Source organism: Carlito syrichta, unplaced genomic scaffold (assembly GCF_000164805.1).
Source record: "Carlito syrichta isolate Samal-C Ts95f unplaced genomic scaffold, Tarsius_syrichta-2.0.1 Scaffold312719, whole genome shotgun sequence".
Classification (NCBI taxonomy): domain Eukaryota; kingdom Metazoa; phylum Chordata; class Mammalia; order Primates; family Tarsiidae; genus Carlito; species Carlito syrichta.
Window position 1 is genome coordinate 749238 of NW_007256815.1, and position 22385 is coordinate 771622.

The 22385-nt window shown below is 56.4% G+C and overlaps 1 protein-coding gene across 1 annotated transcript; it reads left to right on the forward strand.

Moving 5' to 3' along the window:
* Positions 1-7736: 7736 nt before the first annotated feature.
* Positions 7737-20752, forward strand: OPLAH (5-oxoprolinase (ATP-hydrolysing)). Its single transcript, XM_008069998.2, has 27 exons — positions 7737-8067; positions 11449-11672; positions 11749-11940; positions 12475-12574; positions 12660-12783; positions 12889-13084; positions 13169-13334; positions 13440-13578; positions 13661-13728; positions 13856-14121; positions 14260-14372; positions 14452-14622; positions 14859-14996; positions 15086-15224; positions 15361-15473; positions 15648-15799; positions 16513-16673; positions 16761-16862; positions 16940-17114; positions 18605-18789; positions 18866-19012; positions 19096-19230; positions 19404-19553; positions 19668-19825; positions 19909-20069; positions 20199-20296; positions 20551-20752. The coding sequence occupies exons 1-27, from the start codon at positions 7833-7835 to the stop codon at positions 20695-20697; spliced, it is 4155 nt and encodes a 1384-aa protein (XP_008068189.2). The 5' UTR covers positions 7737-7832; the 3' UTR covers positions 20698-20752.
* Positions 20753-22385: the final 1633 nt, after the last annotated feature.

Below are 22385 nucleotides of genomic sequence, written 5' to 3' on the forward strand. Positions count from 1 at the left end.
GCGAGTGAGTTGCCTGAGCCTGCGGGTTTGAGACCCACCTGGGCAACTTGGTGAGCCCTAATCTCTACAATAAATCAAAAACTAGCTAGGTGTGGTAGTGCATGCCTGTAGTTCCAGCTACTTGGAAGGCTGAGGCAGAAGGATCGGCGGAACTCAGCAGGTTGAGGCTGTGGTGGCCGGGAGTGTGCCACTACACTCCAGTCTGGACGACAGAGTGAGACTCCAACTCAAAACATAAAAAATAAAATAAAATAAAAGCATTTGACTTCAAGGAGTTAGCTGCCATTGCTTTGCTAAGCCATGGTCTGACCACGCAGCTCCTTGAGCCAGGGTCACCATGTTTCCTAGCCTTGGCTCCCTCTCCCACCTTGGGGAGGTGAATTGCCTCTCTCTCTCATTTACTTTCTAAATAAACTATATTTTCCAATCTAACTTCTGTGCGATCCTTTGCATCTTTCTTGTGGCATGGAATCACATGCCACAACCCAATCCCCGGCGGGTCTGACCTAACATTGTGGAGGCCCCACTGGGATATATATTTTTTACCTAATATGTTACATGTACCCTGTAAATATGTATATCATGTATCAATCAAAAAAATTTAGCTGGGCTCAGTGGCTCCCAGCACTTTGGAAGGCAAAGGCAAGAGGACTGCCTGAGTCCACCATGTTCGCGACCAACCTAGGTAACATGGTGAGACCTTGTCTCTATAATAAATAAAAAAAAATTAGCTGGGCATGGTGATGCATGCTTGTGGTTCTAGCTACTTGTTAGGCTGAAGTGGAAGGCTCACCGGAACCCAGCAGGTAGAGGGTGTGATGGTTATGAACATGCCACTGCATTCCAGCCTGGGGACAGAGTGAGACTCTGACTCAAAAAAAAGAAAATTAGTCAGGCTTGGTGGCTCAGCCTGTAATCCCACGCCTTTGGGAGGCTGAAGTGAGTGAATTGCCTGAGCCCGCGGGTTCGAGACCCGCCTGGGCAGCGAGACCTCATCTCTACAATAAATCAAAAAATCAGCTGGGCGTGGTAGTGCATGCCTGTAATTCCGGCTACTTGGAAGGCTGAGGCGGAAGGATCGCCGGAGCCCAGCAGGTCGAGGCTGTGTTGGCCGGGAGCGGCCACTGCACTCCAGTCTGGGCGACAGAGTAAGACTCCAACTCAAAAAAAAAAAGAAAATTTAAAAAAGAGCCACACTGTCCTGTTTCTTTGCATGTCTAGTGTTGTTTTTTGTTGTTGTTGAAAACTGGACATTTTAGATACCATAGCAATTCTGAATGATGATTAGCCAATTCCTCTTGAGCTAGGTTTTTTTTAGTGACTTGCCTGGATTAATTCTGTGAAGGCTGTTTCCCTCGCAGTGTGCAGCCTCTGATGATGTCACTGCTCAGTTTTCTTCCCTAGTTTTTCTTTTTAATAACTTCTGGGCCAGGCTCGGTGGCTCAGCCTGTAATCCCAGCACTTAAGAGAGGCTGAGGGGAGTGGATTGCCTGAGCTTGTGGATTCAAGACCAGCCTGGGCAACTTGGTGAGACCTTGCCTCTACAATAAATCAAAAATTAGCCAGGCATGGTAGCATGCGCCTGTAGTTCCAGCTACTTGGAAGGCTGAGGTGGGAGGATCACAGGAGCCCGGCAGGTTGATGCTGGGGTGGCCATGAGAGGGTCACTGCGCTCCAGCCTGGGCAACAGAGTAAGACTCCAACTCGGAAAAACAACAACAACAACAACAAACTTTTGGCTTCCCAGAAGTCGTACCTGGGTCAGCATAGTTTGGTGTTCATCCACCAATTGGTCAAAGGTTGTGCTTAAGTTCCCCAAGTCAATGAGGTTCCTGTAGGGTCTCTCAGTTCTCCCCAATTTCTGTGTTCTGACCGAAAATCACAGAGGACATTGACTACTCTGTGACCCAGAAGCTGCAGGTTTGTCCCAGCAGGCTTGAACTCAAACTGGGTTCTTGAACATTCCCGGGCACTGATAAAAGGTTTATAGATTTACTAGAGCAAAACTGGTCCTGCCCGTGAGCCAAATTCCTTAAATCCTCACATATATTCTATATCCTGACCCCCTCCCTCACTGTGGACACATCTGGGTAGAATGCCCCTTTTCTCTTACTGTCCATGGTGAGGATTGCTGCAGTCCTCTATTCGAAAGTTTCCCTAGTGAATGCTTCAGACTGATCACACTTAGTGCATCTTTCTTTGGAATCTTAACTGGTCCCATCTCAGGAGGATTTGGGGCACTCCTTTGTGGGAATCCCCTGTTGCCACTTTTGGCGTGACTCCAGCCATGCGTTCAGTGGGATGAAATAGCTCTCATCCTTTGTAGACAGATCTGTGTGTGGTTGGAAGGCTTTCCAGCCTGCCCTACGGTCAGCCAGTGCAATGGGCTAGATAATGACTCTTAAACATACTTAGGCCCAAAACACTGAAGCCTGTGCCTGTACCTTATTTGGCAAAAGGGACTCTGCAGATGTGATTAAGTTAGGGATCTTGAGATGGGGAGATTATCCTGGATTATCCAGGTGAACCCTGAATGTCATCACAATTCTTATAGGAGGAAAGTAGGCTGGGCACGGTGGCTCACGCCTATCATCCCAGTACTTTGGGAGGCCGAGGTGAGAGGATTGCCTGAGCCCACAGGTTCGAGACCAACTTGGCGAGACCTCATCTCTACAATAAATCAAAAAATTAGCCGGGCGTGGTGGTGCGTGCCTGTAGTTCCAGCTACTTGGAAGGCTGAGGTGGGAGACTCACTGGAACCCAGCAGGTCAAGGCTGCATTGGCCATAAGCATGCCACTGCACTCCAGCCTGAGTGACAGAGTGAGACTCCAACTCAAAAAAAAAAAAAAAAAAAAAAGCCGGGCTCAGTGGCTCAGCCTGTAATCCCACGCCTTTGGGAGGCTGAGGTGAGTGGATTGCCTGAGACCGCGGGTTTGGGACCCACCTGGGCAACTTGGTGAGACCTCATCTCTACAATAAATCAAAAAATTAGCTGGGTGTGGTAGCGCGTGCCTGTAGTTCCAGCAACTTGGAAGGCTGAGGTGGAAGGATCGCCGGAGCCCAGCAGGTTGAGGCTGGGGTGGCCGGGAGGCCACTGCACTCCAGTCTGGGTGACAGAGTGAGACTCCAACTCAAAAAAGAAGAAGAAGAAGAAAGTAGAGGGAGATTTAATTGCAGAAGAGAAGGTCCTGTGACCACATGGGCAAAGATTGATGTGGCAGCAACCAGGGAATGCCAGTGGTCACCAGAAGCTGGAAGAGGTGAGGAGTGAGTTCTCCTCTGGAGCCTTCAGAAGGAACCATCCCTGCTAAAAACTTTTCTTTTTTTTCTCTTTTTTGAGTTGGGGAATCTCACTGTCATCAAGGCTGGAGTACAGTGGCATAATCATGGCTTACTGCAGCCTCAGCGTCCTGGGTTCAGATGATCCTTCCACCTCAGCCTCCTGAGTAACTGGGACTACAGGCGCATGCCACCATGCCCAGCTAATTTTTTGATTTCTTGTAGAGATGAAGTCTCACTATTTTGCCTAGGCTGGTCTTGAACTCCTGTGCTTAAACAGTCCTCCCACCTCGACTTCCCTAAGTGCTGGGATTACTAGTGTGAGCTACCATGCCTGGCCCTGCTAAAAACCTTGACTTTAGCCCCATAAGACCCAACTTGGACTTCTGATAGTCAGAACTATAAGAGAATAAATTTCTGTAGTTACAGCCTCTGAGTGTGTGGGAATTTGTTAGAGCAGCAATAGAAAATGAACACATCCAATGAGTTAGCTCTTGTATGCCTGCTCTGCTTGCCCTGAGTGGGTGCAGCCTGATGTTCATGCACAATCTCTGAACTCCCAGAGATGAGTGTGGTATCAATAGGGTCCTTTTATAGTTGTCTCTGTTGTATTTTGGGCTGGTCTGCCATTTCATTTGCTGCTTTTAGTTTCACAGAGCTGTTAGCTTTTTCATAATTGCTTGCCACCGAGATTTCCATTACCTCCCACCAGCCTTAGGCATGACTTTCTCCACACTCAACTTCTGACTACAGGCAGTGGGCTGTGCAAAATCATGCAGCTGTCAGTCTTGCCACAGCCTCTTACTTGGGCAGGGTCTGGGGACCCGGGAATGGGCGTGGTGGCCTACTTCTCCCAGAGTAATACCCCTACTCTGTGGCTGGTTCTGGGGGGATGGTAGGCCTCATCGTCTCAGCCTGTCCTTCCCTGTGTGGAGCCTCTGCCCTACAAATCTGAGCCAGGGGAAAGGGAGCCCATGTTCTCAGCTGCACCTCTGGTAGTTGAGCTGAGGACTGGTTGGAGCAGGTCAGGCTCAAATGCCACAGATTCCTGCTGTTCTGATAAAGGCTTTGTAGATCTTCTTGAACTAAATGCTTCTTGCTTTTCTGTATGCTCTCTGGTCAGTTTCCAGAGTGAGTGTCACACAGCCATCCAGGTAGTCTTGTCCTTGCCAGGCTCTCAGATGAAGGCTTGGAGCACGCATACTTCACTTCCCTACATTCTTCTGGCACAGGCCAGTTCAAATTCCAAAGAATGAGAATTGGACTCCACCTCCCAAAGGCGGGAGCAGCACATGCATCTAAGGGAGGCAGCCATGGTGACAGCACCGATATGCTCAGCTGAGCCACTGCCTAGTCTCCTCTGGCAAGGTGGGAAGGTGTGCTTCTGCCAGCAATGAGGGCTTAGGGAAGCTTAGGGGTACACGATTTGAGTGTATCCACTCAAAGTTCACATCCTAGGGCTTAGGACACTGGCTCTGGCACATAGAAACTATATATGCCTCTCCTTTGCAGCCCTGCCGCCCTTCAAATCAGGTCAGGAGTCTCCTTCAGTAGGGGGGCTGTGCTAGTGTTCCCATGCTATGTAACAAGTTGCCATAGGCATAGTGGCTTAAAACTATATCCATTTGTTACCCATGTCTCTATAGGTCAGAAACCTGGGCACAGTGTGGCTGCACTCAGAGAACTGGGTTTTGAATTATTATTTGATGCCACTTCTTTCAGTCTGAAGAAGTCTCTTTAGTGTCTTTTTTTTTTTGAGTTGGAGTCTTATTCTGTTGCCCAGGCTGGAGTGCAGTAGCATGCTCACGGCCACCGCAGTCTCAATCTACTGGGTTCAGGCGATCCTTCTGCCTCAGCCTTCCAAGTAGCTGGAACTACAGGCACATGCCACCACGCCTGACTAATTTTTTGATTTATTGTAAAGATGAGGTCTCACTAAGTTGCCCAGGCTGGTCTCGAATCCCTGGACTCAGGCAATCCTCTCACCTCGGTCTCCCAAAGTACTGGGATTATAGGCTTGAGCCACCACATCTGGCCTCATTTTCTTTTTCAAGAGATAGTTTTCCTGGCCAGGCATGGTGGGTCATGCCTGTAATCCTAGCACTCTCGGAGGCTGAGGTGAGAGAATTGTTTTAGCCCAGGAGTTCCAGACCAGCCTAGACAACATAGCAAGACCTTGTCTCCACAAAAATAAAAGAATTAGCTGGGTGTGGTGGTGTGCGCCTGTAGTCCCAGCCACTTGAGAGGCTGAGGTGGAAGCATTACCCGAACCCAGGAAGTCAAGGCTGCAGTGAGCTGTGATTGTGTCACTGCCTTCCACCATTTTGGGTGACAGAGTGAGACCCTGACTAAAAAAATAAAAAATAAAAAAATCCTGAATACAGGATTCTTGCTTGACAGTTTTTTTTTTCTTCTGATTTTGAGTATATTATCATCTTCTGTTCTCCACTATTTTTACTAAAAAGTTAGGTATTAATCTTATTGGAGTTCTCTTATTGTGACAAGTCAGTTTTTTCTCTTGTTATTTTCGAAGTTTTCCCTTTGTGTTTGCCTTTAAGTATTTTGAGTATGATACGTCAGTCCCTAGAGGTTGCTGACATTCCTTGCCATGTGACCCTTACCAGCAATGGAGATTCTCCCTTGCATGGAATCCCTTTCATGCTTTGAATCTCACTAGAAAGAGACCTGAAGGGCTCACCTGATTAGGTCAGGCTTACGCAAGATGATCTCCCTTTATCTCCCTTTATCCCCTAGTAGTGTCAAATAGCCAGACCCAATCATGGGGGTATAATCCATCCTGTTCACAGTCCTGGGTATTATGCAGGGCATGCACAGTAGGAAATCCTGGGGGCTTCTTAGAATTCTGTCTGCCACAATCCACCTTCTGGCTTTCAGAGATTGTCTGAGCTGAAGACTGAGCCTCTCATTCTTTTGGGATAAAATCTCTAATACTGTCGGAAATACTCTACTCCATAATCCTTAGAATTGGGATTATTTCCTAATTATAGGAATTATTTCACTTGCCATGATTTCCATTGGGATTTGGTGCCATTGTCACCTGGTCTCCTAGAGCACTGACTGGTCTTGGTGGTGCTTCCCCCTTTTAGTCACCACAGGCGAGAACTCCCACTAGAGGCCACTGTGCCCCATAGCCAGGAAAGGAAACAGAAGAATCCCAGGAGAATCTACAAATCAACAAGTGAAAACTGCACCCATCAAACAAACAAGAAGGAAAATTTGATGGGAAATAAATAATAATCATAATGTAATAAAAGGCCACAAGGCCAGGCACGGTGGCTCAAGCCTATAATCCCAGCAGTTTGGGAGGCCGAGGCGAGAGGATTCTGAGCTCACGGGTTCAAGACCAGCCCAGGCAACATAGTGAGACCTCGTCTCTACAATAAATCAAAAAATTAGCCAGGCATGGTAGTGTGCACCTGGCTACTTGGAAGTGAAAGAATCGCCTGAGCCCAGCAGGTTGAGGCTGCGGTGGCTAGGAGTGTGACACTGCATTCCAGCCTGGGCAACAGAGTGAGACTCCAACTCAAAAAAAAAAAAAAAAAAAAAGAAAGAAAGAAAAGGCCACAAAAATCAAGGCGACTGCACAGAAGTGTCCCATTATGAAACAGATGAGATATAATCTAATTCGATTAAAATAAAGTCCTTTATATGACTGAAAATACAAGTCCATTGTCACTCTCGGGGGTGGCTCTTCTTTCCCCAGGGCAAACCCTGTCCTTAGGTCTAGGGGTTCAGTTTCTGGAGGGCTGCCCGCTCCTCTCCATTCCTTGAGGTTGTGGCCCAGAAGTGGTGCCTTGTCCAGGGCACCTGCCCACCTGCTGCACTCTCCATGTGGTAATGCCTCAGCCCTGCCACTCTTGTAACAAGCCCAGCCTGTCTTGTGTTGGCACCAGCACTGCCTGGTGCATCTCTTTGCCTGCAACCTCACCCCACACTCTCCTAAGGTACTCATTGATTTGCCCATGTCCCTGTAGCACTGACCTGCCCTGGTCACTGCTGTCCAGCTCATACTGTTGCTGGGCTAGAGATGCTCCCTCCTGCAGGGCAGCTCACATATCCACACTTTCTGACCCCTTTGGATGCCATGCCAACTGTTACTTCTCAGATACAACATTCAGTTGTCCAGATGCATGTCCTGGCATGAGCAGGATAGGAGGCTGTAGCTGGTTCCCAGTGGGTGGCCAAGTGTGTAGGTGGGGATGCCTGAATCCCACCTACCCCCCCTCCTGCAACATACCCGGGCAAGACTGGGACAAAGAAGCTTCCATCTTCCAGAAGGTGAATTCCTGGAGGGACTCAGAGACCCGGGGCAGGACTGGGCACCCACTGGTCATGTGGCCCTTAGAAGTCCAGAGGTAGAGGCTAGATGAGTCCTGCCAGGAAGGTCAGGATGGCTAGCTTTCCACCCAGAAACCCTGGAATGTGGTCAAGGTGTGGGGGCAGGGGCAGCCGTTGACTTCACAATGGTGAGGTCTGCTGTCCCTGGTCAGCCCGCTGGCCACCGGCCAGCTGCCGCCCCTGGCTGCCGGGCATGTCCCTCCTCAGCAGCTATGAGGGCCTGCGGCAGGAGATTCAACGATTGGCACAGGAGAACGAGGAGCTGCGGAGGCTTGTGCATCTCATCCAGGAGAACCAAGAGCTGAAGCAGGTGCTTAGGAACCGTGGCAGCAGCTTGGGCTTCTGCAGTTCTGGTTTCCTGGCTGAAGTGTCTGTCAGTCCCCGGCCACCCAGGCGAAGAACAATCAAATTCAAGGATGCTGAGAGAGGTGAATGGTGAAGTCTGAGGGGGCCCTTCTCAAAGGCAGGAGGCCTCTTGTGCCAAGAGGGTGAGGAGTTAGGCAAACCCTGCCCTTGAGGGCTGTGATGTGTCAGGGGCTGCCTTTTGCTGCGGAGGAGTGTGGAGCAAAGCAAGGAGTGAGGGGAATGTGGGGGGCCCTATCAGAAAGCACAACAGGGAGAAGGTATCTGCCATCTCTAAGAAAGTGACGTCTGAGCAGAGCTGGAGTGAAGCCAGGGGGGAGGCTGGTACACTGTTTTCCAGGCCTAGAGAACAGTCTGTGCCAGGCCCTGAGGTGGCAGCAGGTTGGCTGTGCCTGAGGATCAGTGGTGAGGGCAGAGGGGAGACTGGGGGCCTCACAGTCAGAGGGAGCCTGCGGGTAGGCTCCATCCCCTGCCCTGTGCTCTCTGTGCTCCCTGGATTGACGGGGATGGGGTGGGACAACTCCACTCCTGAGAAATGGTCAGGCTGGATGTATGAAATGTGGTTGGCTCTGGATATATATTTTGAAAGTCTTGTAACAGGACTTGTGGCACATTGGACATGGGCATGAGAAGGGGGCTTAAGGCCAGCTCACAGGGTTTGGTCTGAGCACTGGAAGGAGGGAGCTGCCCTTGGAGTATGACCCTGGGTCACTGGGAGGTGACCCTGGGGACTCGAGGGAATAGGTATGTCACTTTTGGAAGTGTTTGGTTATGCAGAATTGGGGGAGATGAGAGGGCGGTGCTGAGTAGGTCCTGCAGGCCTGGGGCTTTTATCCTTGCTGAGGGACTATGTGACATTACCAGGGGGGAGCTGGGACACACCAACATTCAGGAACAGGCAAATGGGGACAGCCCTGGGTGGGAGAAGTGGGCCTTCCCTGGTCCGCCTTGTAGCAGCTTCTGTGGAGTGGGGTCAGGAGAGCCTGAGAGGTGAGTGGAGGCAGGAGGCAGACACCGGGAGATGCAGAGCAGTAAGGCGCTGCTGGAGGGACATGTGGTCAGACCATTAGAGGATACATTTGTGAGCAGACAGGATGGACTCCAGGGGTGAAAAAATAAGAGGGAGGTGGCCGGGGTAATGCCCATGGGGCAGCAAGAGGGTTTGAGGTTTGGGGCACAGGCCAGGCTGGCAGCTTGGGTGAGTACAGGAAAGCAGGTGGTGGTGGGTATGGGTAGGGTTGTGGGATTTTGTTCTGATGGATCCTGGGCTGAGAGTCAGGATGGAGTGACTGTGTTGGAGTTGAGTGAAACAAGAAGGCAGGACACAAGGCCGGGTGCAGTGGCTCACACCTATAGTCCCAGCACTTTGGGAGGCTGCGGTGAGAGGACTGACTAGAGTCCCATGGGTTCAAGACCAGCCTGGGCAACTTGGTGACACCTCATCTCTAGAACAAAATCAAGAAAATTAGTCAGGCATGATGGTGCGCGCCTGTAGTTCCAGCTACTTGGAAGGTTGAGGTGGAAGGATCGCCTAAACCAAGCAAGTCAAGGTTGCGGTGGCTGTGAGCATGCCACTGCACTCCAACCTGAGTGACAGAGTAAGACTCCAACTCAAAAAAAAAAAAAAAAGTTGGGACACATTCATCCAGGAGCTTGGGAGTGTGAGTGGGCTGATTACAGTGCGAGGCCAAGAGGTCTGCAGGTGGGGATCCTGGACTGAAATGGAAATGGGGAGGCCGGGCGCAGTGGCTCAAATCTATAATCCCAGCAATTTGGGAGGCTGAGGTGAAAGGATTGTCTGAACCCAAGAGTTCAAGACCAGCTTGGGCAATTTGGCGAGACCTCATCTCTACAATAAATTAAAAAAAAAAAAAATTAGCCGGGTGTGGTGGCATGTGCCTGTAGTCCCAGTTACTTGGAAGGCTGAGGCAGAAGGATCACCTGAGTCCAGCAAGTCGAGGCTGTGGTGGCTGTGAGTGTGCCACTGCACTCCAACCTGGGCGACAGAGTGAGACTCTAACAACAACAAAAAAAAAAAAAGAGAGAAAGAAATGGGGTTGCTGGCCAGAGCTGCTTCTCTTGGATTGCTCAGAGTAGGCAGGGTGAGGCTCCTGCATCTTGGTCATGGTGTGATGGTCCAGAGCTGCAGCTGGGGATAGGAGTGGGGAAGACAGTAAGGAGGTCTGTGGGCAGCACCTTGGTGGGACATGACTAGCAGCCCATTCACAGAGTGGGTCCTGGAATCTACCACCCTTGGGTTGCAGGGGAGGGAGGGAGGCCCAGTGAAGGCGGCCAGAGATTTGGTACCAGGGGCCCACAGCGAAAGCAGCCTAGGTTGGTAGAGGAGGCCATGAGGCCCAGGTCAGAGAACATGAAGGGAGGTCAGATGCCACAGAGCCTGGCATTGCTCTGGGTCAGCTGGATCTTGCCATGTCCATCTTGCTTGCGGTGACCTGCACCAGGCTCTGGATCCAGTTTCTTCTAACTCACGTCTCCTTCAGTCTCTCATCTGCCCTTTAATCCCTCGTCACACCGGGGTGCGGGTGAGTAGGTCACCAGTCAGTGGGGAGCCCTATTGCAGTCGGGGCCGCCAGCTCCCCTTGCCCGGGGCACCTGGAGGTGGGTTTCGAGGGCGCTCAGTTCGGCGAGCCCAGAGCTGGCCCAGGGCCCGGCAGCCCTTGAGCCAAGGTGTCCTTGGGGTCGCTCGGGGCAAGGAAGGAGGCGCTCCGGGCAGGCTGGGATTGACGCAACAGCTATTGCCGGTGCCAGGACCAGTCGTTCGGGGGGCGGGCCCTGCAGGCCCCACCCCAAGGCGGGGCGGGGGCGGGCTGGGCCGGCCGGGAGCGCAGCTCCAGCAGACCCGGAGCGACCTTCCGCCAGAGCCGACAGGCCAGGTGAGCCCTACGCCGGCTCCTCTCCACCCTGCGCGGCCGCCTTCCCAGCTGCCCTCCCGGGGTCCGCTCCTCAAGCCTTCCGGGCCTCGGCCCCGCCCCACCGGTGCTCAGGCTCCGCCCCGCCCCTGTGGCCCTTAAGGCCTGGACCCAAGGTCGAGCACAGCGGGAATTGGGGCTCCCCTGGCCGTCAGCCCCAGCCCCTGTCCTTCTTTGTGCGAAAGAAACCCAGACCTCTGACCTAGGGCTCTGGGGTCTAGGGGCTCCCCCACCTCTGCAAAGCCCGCACCAGTTCTTGGCCTTAAGCCCCAACCTGTGCCTGAGAAGTGGGTAATGGGGCATCAGGCTGCTGACCAGTCTGCCCAGCTCCAGCTCTGGCCTAGGTTGCCGTCTGAGCTGGGCCCTGCAGCTCTGGCTCTGCTCAGAGTTATGCCCGTGGGTCTCTTCCCCACACCACCCCTCCCTTTGCTCGCTCAGTTCAGGGCTGGCAGAGCCTCCAGTCAGAGATCAGCCTCACCTGTGGATTACCTCCAGGCTGACCCTGCCTCTGTCCAGTTCTCCCAGGGCTACCCGCTGAAGAGCTACTGCTGGACTCCAGCCTCACCACCATGGGCAGCCCGGAGGGGCGTTTCCACTTTGCTATTGACCGCGGGGGCACCTTCACAGACGTCTTTGCCCAATGCCCTGGTGGGCACGTGCGGGTCTTGAAACTGCTTTCCGAGGACCCTGCCAACTATGCAGATGCACCTACGGAGGGCATTCGCCGCATCCTGGAGCAGGTGGGTCAGGGCAGAGTGGGTTGGGTGAGGAGGGACCCCTTGGCCAGAAGCCTGACACTAACTACATGGTCCCTAGGAGGGGGGCATGCTGTTGCCTCGGGACCGGCCACTGGATACCAGTCGCATTGCCAGCATCCGCATGGGCACCACAGTAGCCACCAATGCACTGCTGGAGCGGCGGGGGGAGCGGGTGGCGCTGCTGGTGACACATGGCTTTAGGGACCTACTGCACATCGGCACCCAGGCCCGTGAAGACCTCTTTGATTTGGTGAGCTCCTCCATGCCAACCAGGGACCAGGTTGTGTGCCATATGCCCCCAGGGATGCCATGACCCCGTGGGCAGGGCAGTTTTTGGAAGGATTAGTGATGGCCAAAGGACACCAGCTGACAAGCGGAGAGGAAGCTCTTGGCACTCCGCATGGGACCTTGAGTACCCCCAACCCTGTGAGTGGGTACACAGTGCCTTGTTCCTGCCTGCCAATCTGCATGAACCCTGGTGTGAGGCTGCCCAAGCCAACTCTGTTCGGAGTAAGAGAAGGGAGGGAGCCCTGCCCCCATTGCCGGGTTCCAGGAAGAAGCTGCACCTGTGAGTGTGGGGCAATTGTCTGCACTCAGCTGCCTGAGGGCAGAGAACGACCTCCCGCGTGGGCCTTGCTGGGGCCATTGTCATCTGACTGTGTCTCATAAGCCTGTTGATTAGCCTGTTGGAACACATCCCCTTGCCTGCACTGCCCCACCCATGCAGGACCCCAGCAAGGACCCTTCAGGCCTGGGCCGCTTCTGAGCCTTTGCCCACCCCCAGGCCGTGCCCATGCCTGAGATGCTGTACGAAGAGGTGCTGGAGGTGGATGAACGGGTGGTGCTGTACCGAGGAGAGCCAGGCGCTGGGACACCTGTCAAAGGTGTGGGCATAGGCTGGCAGTTGTGGCATCTGGGGTGGGAAGATCCTGGTGGCCTTTGACGAGGCCTTGGTGGACTTTCTGGCAGGCTGCACAGGAGACCTGCTGGAAGTACAACAGCCTGTGAACCTGGAGGCCCTGCGTGGGAAGCTGGAGGGGCTGCTGTCTCGGGGCATCCGCAGTCTCGCCGTGGTGCTCATGCATTCATACACGTGAGTGAGGGGCTTGGGCTGTGGGCTGTAGCAGCATGTGGTGAGTCTGGTAGGAAACATGGTAGTCCTGGTGGAAGACATTATGATGCTGGGTTCTCTTTGTAGATGGGCCCAGCATGAGCAGCAGGTGGGCACGCTGGCCCGGGAGCTGGGTTTCACGCATGTGTCACTGTCCTCGGAGGCCATGCCCATGGTGCGTATTGTTCCTCGGGGGCACACGGCCTGTGCTGATGCCTACCTCACGCCCACCATCCAGCGCTATGTGCAGGGCTTCCGCCGTGGCTTCCAGGGCCAGCTCAAGGTGAGGTCCCTTGACCACTCACTCCTGGCCCTGACCCAATGCCTCTGCCCAGCCCCTCATTGCCCACCTGCCACCTGCTTACAGGACATACAGGTGCTGTTCATGCGCTCCGATGGTGGCCTGGCACCCATGGATGCTTTCAGCGGCTCCCGTGCTGTGCTCTCAGGCCCTGCTGGCGGTGTGGTAGGCTACTCAGCCACCACCTACCAGCGGGAAGGTGGCCAGCCTGTTATTGGCTTTGACATGGGAGGTATGATGGCTGAAGGGTGGGGTCTAGGGTGGCTCAGCCGCCAGGCTGGGCAAAGCTGGGCCTCTAGGTTTTTGGGAGACTCATCAGCACCCCACTCCCCACCAGGCACGTCCACAGATGTGAGTCGTTATGCTGGGGAATTCGAGCATGTCTTTGAGGCCAGCACAGCCGGTGTCACCCTCCAGGCTCCTCAGCTGGACATCAACACTGTGGCAGCAGGCGGAGGTTCTCGCCTCTTCTTCAGGTCAGCTCCCCTGGCCTCCTGGGCTGGGATACCCAGCCCTTCCTCTCTGCCTACCTCCAATCCTAATCCTCCCTTTCCCAAGGTCTGGCCTCTTTGTGGTTGGGCCTGAGTCAGCAGGAGCCCACCCAGGCCCTGCCTGCTATCGCAAAGGTAAGAGCCAGACTTCGCCCTCCTCATACTGCCCCAGGCCCAGCTTATCCCTTCAGCCTCATCCCTGCTGCCCACTCCTGGCCCTCTACCTCTAGTCCCCAACCCCCACACCATGCCCACCTCCTAGGGGGCCCTGTGACGGTGACGGATGCTAATCTGGTCCTGGGTCGCCTGCTGCCTGCCTCTTTCCCCTGCATTTTTGGGCCGGGAGAAGACCAGCCACTGTCCCCTGAGGCTTCTCGCAAGGCCCTGGAGGCTGTGGCCACTGAGGTCAACAGCTTCTTGGCCAATGGCCCCTGCCCGGCCTCCCCGCTGAGCCTGGAGGAGGTGGCCATGGGGTTTGTGCGTGTGGCCAATGAAGCCATGTGCCGGCCCATCCGTGCACTCACTCAGGTATGCCCACCTCTACTGGCCCTCACCTGCCTATCCCTCCCTTCAGCCCCAGTCAGCCCAACAGAGCTGAGAGGTGGGGGTGGGGGTGGGCAGATGGTGTAGGGTAAGAAAGACCACTGACCCCTTCTGACTCCCCAGGCAAGAGGACATGACCCCTCAGCCCATGTCCTGGCCTGCTTCGGGGGAGCTGGTGGGCAGCATGCTTGTGCCATTGCCCGAGCCCTGGGCATGGACACTGTGCACATTCACAGGTGGGTCTGGGTATGAGTGTGCTGGGGAAGCTGGCTTTGAGAAACATCCCCATCATCACTGCATCACCCGTCTCCACAGGCACAGTGGGCTGCTGTCAGCACTGGGACTGGCCTTGGCAGACGTGGTACACGAGGCACAGGAGCCCTGCTCCCTGCCCTACATGCCTGACACCTTTGCGCAGTTGGATCAGAGGCTGAGCCGCCTGGAAAAGCAGTGTGTGGATGCCCTGAGGGGCCAGGGCTTCCCCAGGTGGGCTCCCAGGATCCTCTAGGGGGAGGGTTTATATGATTCCCAATACCCCCTTGGTGGGTTTTCTGCCTGATGACTTCCCAGATGGACCTGGGGCCCTTCAGGACAATGGTCAGGAAAGGCTCCTGGACTCTAAGTGCCAGAGAAGGCGGGACAGGCATCCTTGTGAGGTGCTGGATGGAGTTGGGGCAGACCAGGGGACTCTGTGTGAGTGCTCTGCCCACTGCCTGTTGCAGGTCCCAGATCAGCACTGAAAGTTTCCTGCACCTGCGCTACCAGGGCACGGACTGCGCCCTGATGGTGTCTGCCCACCAGCATCTGGCCACAGCTCGTTCACCTCGTGCTGGTGACTTTGGGGCAGCCTTTGTGGAGCGGTATGTGAGCTCCTCTGTGAGAGCCTTGGTGAGGGGGAATGCTAGTCTGGTCACCTTGCCCTGATGGCTCCTTGGGCCTGGGGTTGCAGGTACATGAGGGAGTTTGGCTTCATCATCCCTGAGCGGCCAGTGGTGGTGGACGATGTGCGGGTGCGGGGCACTGGCTGCAGTGGTCTTCGCCTTGAGGATGCCCCCAAAACCCAGACTGGACCTCCGCGGGTGGACAAGGTTGGTGGTGATGCCCCTGCCATCCCGCCCACACCCATGGGGCATGAATGCAGGGGTAGATGGGGAGACCAAGCCCTGTGAGGTCTTGGGGAAGGTGCCAGATCTAGGAACCTCACCCATTCCACACTCTCTACAGATGACCCAGTGCTACTTTGAGGGGGGCTACCAGGAGACTCCTGTGTACCTACTTGGAGAGCTGGGCTATGGGCACAAGTTGCAGGGGCCCTGCCTCATCATCGACAGTAACAGGTGTGCCAAGGTCTGGGCAGGGTAGGGACTGTGGAGGGGGATTCTCTGGCCCAAGGCTGCAGTGCCCCAAAGGACTCTGTGCCCATAGCTGGAGTGTCCCCTGGCCTGGGGCTCTGGGATGGTTGGTGGGATCTGGCCTGGATCCATGCAGCCCCCCGTACCCCCTGCCTCCAGCACCATCCTGGTGGAGCCAGGTTGCCAGGCAGAAGTGACTGAGACAGGGGACATCCGCATCTCTGTGGGGGCTGAAGCGTCCAGTATAGCAGGCACTCAACTCGACCCCATCCAGCTGTCCATCTTCTCACACCGCTTCATGAGCATTGCTGGTGAGTGGCCACAGTTATCCTCCCCACTGCCCTGGCTCCCTGTGGGAAAGGGCATGGGGGTTCTATAATTGGGCAGAGAGGTAGGCACAGGTGATGTGAATGACAGCACTAGCTTGTCACATGGAGGCTGGCAGGATGTGCAGTGTGCCCAAGGGGAAGAGGCAGAAGCTGGATTCCCACTGGCAATGAAGCAGGCAGTATTGCCCTGAGATGGCATGGCCTGTTGCAAGAGCAAGGCTTGGGCAGGACAGGCACCTTCATTCTCTTAGCCATAGTTGTGAGATCTGAGGACTGCCTTCCTATCTAGGGACAGGACATTGAGGACAGCACAGGGAGTCCATCTGTGCAGGGTCAGGCCAGGGATTTAATGGGAGTCCAGGGATCTGTATCTAGGAACCAGATTCTTGCTGTGCCAGGCGGCTCAGAGGGTGGAGGTGAGGTGCCAGGTCCTTCTGAGTGCTCCAAGCAGTACTTGGGAAGAAGATGGTGCTCTTCATACAGCTCAAGACATAGCCTGGTTGCAGCCTGTTTCCAGTTGGGCATGCTGCCACTTTTGTTGCTATCTTGGTCTTTCCCAGGGTATGTGAAAAGCTGCTGTAACCTGGGTTTGGGCCTGGGAGGCCTTGACCCTGGTAGGTCCTGTTCCTCTTTTTTCCTGGGCCATGCTGTGGGTGGGTGGGGCCAGCAGGCATCGGGTTACTCTGTGTCCCCAGAGCAGATGGGTCGCATCCTGCAGCGCACAGCCATCTCCACCAACATCAAGGAACGCCTCGACTTCTCCTGTGCTCTCTTTGGGCCCGACGGGGGGCTGGTCTCCAATGCCCCCCACATCCCTGTGCACCTGGGTGCCATGCAGGAGACTGTGCAGTTCCAGGTGTGGTGGGCCCCTTTCCCTGACCCCCTCACCTGCCCTGGCCCCTGCTCTCCTCTTTCCCACTCTACACCTATCTCTTGGTTTCAGATCCAGCACCTGGGGGCTGACCTATACCCTGGTGACGTGTTGCTGAGCAACCACCCCAGTGCGGGGGGCAGCCATCTTCCAGACCTGACTGTCATCACACCGGTGAGGGCCGCTGCCTGGCTGCCTTTGGTGGGGCACGAGCAGCTTATACAGCTGACAGTTGCTCTCCACCTCCCTAGGTGTTTTGGCCGGGTCAGACACGGCCTGTGTTCTATGTGGCCAGCCGTGGGCACCATGCAGACATTGGGGGCATTACACCGGGCTCCATGCCACCCCACTCCACCATGCTGCAACAGGAGGGTGCTGTCTTTTTGTCCTTCAAACTCGTCCAGGGGGGCGTCTTCCAGGAGGAGGGTGAGTGGGAGTAGGGCTGGGGTGGTTCTTTAGCAGGCTGGGGCTAGATAGGTGGTAATCCCATGGGTTGCAGATCAGATCACAGGAGCTGAGATGAATTCTGCCTGAGGTGGTTTTGGGGGTAGGGAGTTGGCCAAGACATTCAGGGTCAGGGAAATGAGCCAGTTTCAAGGTGGGTGGCTGCTTGTGGTGTGTGCAGTCCACACTGAGTGGAGGTTGCAGAGAAACAGTGGGGCCAGGAGTCAGGGGTTTAGGCTTCTGGAGAGTTTTCTGGGCCTGGGTCTGAGTCACTGGATGGTGGGTGGCTGTGAAGAGCTTTCAGCTGGGCTTGCACTGGGCTGCCCGTGCATTCATGTACAGAGAGGAAATGGATCCAAGAGCAGCCCTGAGGCGCGGTGGGGGTAATGGGGTGGGGGTTGCTGCAGTTGCCCTGGATGATGCTGAGTCCTAGGCTGGGTGGAGGGCAGGGGGAATTGTTTTGGAAGTGGAGGCAGGTGTTTGATGCGATTTGGAGGAGCAGGGGTCAGGTTTGGACAGCTGGAGGTGGAGGCCCTGGCGCTGAGCAGCTGCAGAGAAGGTGGCACAGAAGCTGTAGTGGTGCATGGTGGGGAGGATAGGGGAAAACAGTCCTGGTTTGAGGTTGCAGGGGTCTGGGAGTCTAGGGAGGCATCCATCCTGGAGTGAGGGGAGGCAACGTGCCAGGGTAGAGGGTGGGGGTAACAGAGCCATAGGCTGTTCTGGGGACTGAGGTCACAGATAGGGTGACCCAGTCCTGGCTGCTCTTTTGGTCAGTGTGAGCTGGAGCAGATGTGGATTATGGAGGGACATGTGTAGGACATGGCAGAGGGCTCCATGACCAGGGTGCCTCAGAAAGGACCCTGACCCAGGATTGAAGGAAGAGGAATTTTCTACAGTGGGGAGTAGTCCCTCGGACAGACAGACCTCACTGCTTGTCAGAAGCTGGAGACCTTGTCCAGATTTGAAAAATCTGAGATGGGGGAACATGCAGACAGGCACCTGATGCTCTTTCAAGGCATTTGGTGAGGAGGTGGGTGTGAGGCATGGGGAGCTAGCAGGTCTGAGGGCAGTGTGAGTAGGGGAACATCAAAGGAAGTAGATTTTCTCTTGGGAGAGGGGCGGGAAAGGAGGCCTACAGAGGGCAGGAGGGATGATGGAGGGAAGAGTTTGCTGAGAGGTAAACCTGACTGCCCCCCAGTCCTGGTACCTCCAGCTCCAGTGAGGTCATTGGTACAGCTGCCTTCCCAAGCCTAGGGTGCCATGGGGTGCTGGACTGTGGGAGGGAGAAGGCTCAGCAGAATGGTGGAGTTTGGGGGTCTGTGGAGCACCAGGGGAGTCAGCAGGGGAGGTAGGGAGTCAATGAAGGGCCAACATGGGGATCCCAGTGTCCAATGGGGATGCAGTACATGTGGAACAGAGCACCAGGTGGCCCCAGGCTTGGAGGGGGCTGAGTACCAACCCTGTCCATCCAGCGGTGACTGAGGCCCTGCGGGCACCAGGCAAGATCCCCAGCTGTAGCGGAACCAGGAACCTGCATGACAACCTCTCGGACCTCCGTGCCCAAGTGGCAGCCAACCAGAAGGGCATCCAGCTGGTGGGGGAGCTCATTGGGCAGTATGGCCTGGACGTGGTGCAGGCATACATGGGCCATATTCAGGTGGGCCAGGGCAGAAGAGTGGGCCAGCTGGGCCACCCTGAAGATGGTATGGTTTTGCTAAACTTGCTCCTTGCAGGCAAATGCAGAACTGGCAGTGCGGGACATGCTGCGTGCCTTTGGAAGCTCCCGGCAGACCCGGGGCTTGCCCCTTGAGGTGTCTGCGGAGGACCACATGGATGATGGTTCCCCTATCCGCCTTCATGTGCAGATCAACCTGAATCAGGTCAGACCACAGGGAGGATGCCTCTTCAGGGTAGGGGCATGGTGCTGGCAGCTGACATCCTTTCCCTCCCCTCTGGCCAGCAGGGCAGTGCCGTGTTTGACTTCAGTGGAACTGGACCAGAGGTATTTGGCAATCTCAATGCACCTCGGGCTATAACGCTGTCTGCCCTCATCTACTGCTTGCGTTGTCTGGTGGGCCGTGACATCCCACTCAACCAGGTTTGCAAGGGTGTGTGCATGAGGGGGGTCCCTGAGTCCAAGGCCACCCTGAGTGAGCCTGAAGGCAAGGTCAGCCCAACCATGGAGTGTCTCAAAGGGTGCTGTCAAAGTGTTTCTCCCTGAGAGTGGGGCCTACTCCCAACTGCCCCTGAGAGCCACCTGCCCATACACAGGGCTGCCTGGCACCCGTACGTGTCCTGATTCCTAAAGGCTCCATCCTGGACCCGTCCCCTGAGGCAGCAGTGGTGGGCGGCAACGTGCTCACGTCCCAGCGTGTGGTGGATGTCATCCTGCGGGCCTTTGGGGCCTGTGCTGCCTCCCAGGTGCAGGGGCAGGGTGGGTGCAGACTTAGGGCTGGCTGAGTGGGCAGGCTTGGGGACTGGAAGGGAGAGAATGTCCCACCCTAGCTGAGTGAAGTGTTTGCTTGCCCCCGTCAGGGCTGCATGAACAATGTGACCCTGGGCAACGCCCACATGGGCTACTATGAGACTGTGGCAGGCGGTGCAGGCGCAGGCCCCGGCTGGCAGGGGCGCAGCGGGGTGCATAGTCACATGACCAACACACGCATCACTGACCCCGAGATCCTGGAGAGCCGGTAAGCTGCACCGCCGGCAGCTAGAGAGCCGGGCTGGGGTGGAAGCCTGAGCTCGGGCCGCACTGAGTCTCTCACCCGCACAGATACCCGGTCGTCCTGCGCCGCTTCGAGCTGAGATCGGGCTCTGGGGGTGGAGGCCGCTTCCGCGGTGGCGACGGTGTGATCCGTGAGCTGCTCTTCCGCGAGGAGGCTCTGCTGTCTGTACTTACGGAGCGCCGCGCCTTCCGGCCCTACGGCCTCCACGGTGGGCGGTTCCCCGGCCCCTGCTGGAGGGTCTTTCCCGTGCCCCGCCTAGTCTTGGCCCTCTGCCGGATCTCCCCTTCCCTGTTTCTCCCGTGCCTCCTTGGACACCTCGCCTCATCTCTCCTCGCAGGCGGCGAGCCTGGAGCCCGTGGCCTAAACCTGTTAATCCGAAAGGATGGCCGGATGGTGAATTTGGGTGGGAAGACGTCTGTGACCGTGTACCCTGGGGTAAGGGTTGCTGCCTGTCCTGTTCCTTCCCCACTCCCCCCTCGTTGGCCCCCCTCCCACAGTCAGTGAACAGTTGCAGAAATAACCAGAGGTCGAATTTAATTCGGCTTCCGAAGGAAAGAGGGCGTGTACTGGGCCTCCAGGGTGGGTGGGAGGGGGGAGGGGCGGGTGACAGACGCTGCTCCAGCTGGGGAGCGGACTGGCGCGGGGAACAGAGGGGCCACGCCCGCTGAACCCGCTTCCTTGTTCCACAGGATGTATTCTGCCTCCACACTCCTGGAGGCGGGGGCTACGGGGACCCAGAAGACCCAGCCCCACCGCCAGGGTCGCCTCCCCAAGCGCCGGCCTTCCCCCAGCGCGGCAGTGTCTATGAGTACCGCCGGGCCCAGGAGGCTGTGTGAGCTCCCTCCACCCCAATAAAGATCCCTGAAGTCGGGGCGCAGCTACCAGGCCAAATTCGTGCTCTGCGTCGTAGTTTGTTTCCACCTGCCGTGCGCCTGTCGTCAGTGTATGCCTATGCTACAAAGACGCCGCTGAAACTCGGAGGTGCAAGCCCACCGCTAGGTGATCCGTGAGCCCCGCCAGGGCTGTGCTGAATGTTACCTGTTCCACCTCCTGGGGGCGGGAGACAGGTTGAAGGGTCATCTCAGGACCAGCAGGCCCAGCTGCCCGGAGCTCTGGCACTTACTGGGCTCAGCAGGCCCCCGGGCACTCCCCGGTATGTGATGTAGTCCAGACGCCGGCCCCTCCAGGGTTTAGCCCGGCGGCGTCGGTCAAGAGGGCCTGCCAGGTAGAGCTGGCGCCCTTTCTCTTGCTCCAGGGCCCTGGGGAGGAGCGGTGTCACCAAGGATAGTGCACCCCTCTGCGCTGGGGCCCTGGGGAGGAGCGGTGTCACCAAGGATAGTGCACCCCTCTTTGCGGGTTGTACCTGGTTCCCAGGTCGCGACTCACCTCCGCAGCATCTCGGGAGAACAGGCCACAGAGTGATGGAGCACGGAAGTGCTCAGTACCGTCCCTGTGGGGGTCCGAGGGAGGGCGGTATCAGCAGGAGTTTCTGCCAACGGGCACTTCTCAGGTCAACTGCCCCCTCTGCACCTCCAGCCCCCTATTCCCCCTCATGCAGTACCAAGGGCCCAGGGCTGCTCCCGGCGTGTGCCCAGCCGGCAGGGGTCCCGGAAGCGGCTGAAGAGCGCGTGCTTTTGCTCCCACGCGTGGTCTGCGGAGAGAGGCGGTGTTCGGTGGGCAGGGTCGGGGCTTCTGGCCCCGCCCTTCCCCAGCCTCCCCTCACCTTTGGAGCAGTTGTCAAAGTTAAGGTCACCCAGGAGCACGCTGAAGGCCACGACCTCATCACTCTGGCTGCTCTCAGCCTCAAACTGCTCAGCCCAGTCCAGCAACAGTGTCAGCTGTTTGCAGCGCAAGCGCCCGTCCTCTAAGGAGGAAAGGGGCGTGGAATCTGCTCAGCCCAGGTTCTGTATCCACATCCTGGACGCCCGGCCTCTTCCCAGTCCCTGATCTGTGAGCCCACCCAGGTACTTCTCATTCCGGTGCCCGCCGCCGCAGTGAACCAACGATGGCAGGTGGGGAGCAGAGGTGCAGATGGAAGTACAGGCCCATCGCCGCCAAGGTGAGAGGGGGCTGCATGACCAGACCATGCTCGGATGACCCCACCCACAAGGCTCACCAGTCGGTGCATGCAAGTGTGTGCAGTGCAGGAATCCCACGATGCGGCGCCCGTTCAGGCTGCCCAGCTGCGCCTGCAACACCATGGACGGTCCCAGCTCCCATGGCTCGCTCGGCCCAACATCCCATCCCCTCGCCACGCCACGGCGGGAGGGCCGGTACCTGTGCAGAAAGTAGTCCTTTGGAGGCCAGCGCGTCCTCTCGACGCCCATTGGGGAAGCAATGAAAGGTGGCACGCAGCAGCGGGTACCGCGAGGCCAGCAGCAGCCCGCTGCCCAGCAGCTTGAGGTGCGGCCCCGGCTGTAGGCCGAACGTGCCCACATCGTACAGCACTGGGCCCAGAGCAGGCGCCAGGCGGTCCACCAAGCGACGAACCCCGCGCAGGCCAAACACCTCCTGTCGGCACACC

What these genes read in the sequence shown, in the direction of transcription:
- OPLAH (XM_008069998.2), top strand. Translation starts at nt 7,833, where the DNA reads ATGTCCCTCCTCAGCAGCTATGAGGGCCTGCGGCAGGAGATTCAACGA. An exon ending in GTGAAGACCTCTTTGATTTG is followed by an intron (nt 11,941 to 12,474) that starts GTGAGCTCCTCC and finishes GCCCACCCCCAG; the next exon opens with GCCGTGCCCATGCCTGAGAT. An exon ending in GACACTGTGCACATTCACAG is followed by an intron (nt 14,373 to 14,451) that starts GTGGGTCTGGGT and finishes CCGTCTCCACAG; the next exon opens with GCACAGTGGGCTGCTGTCAG.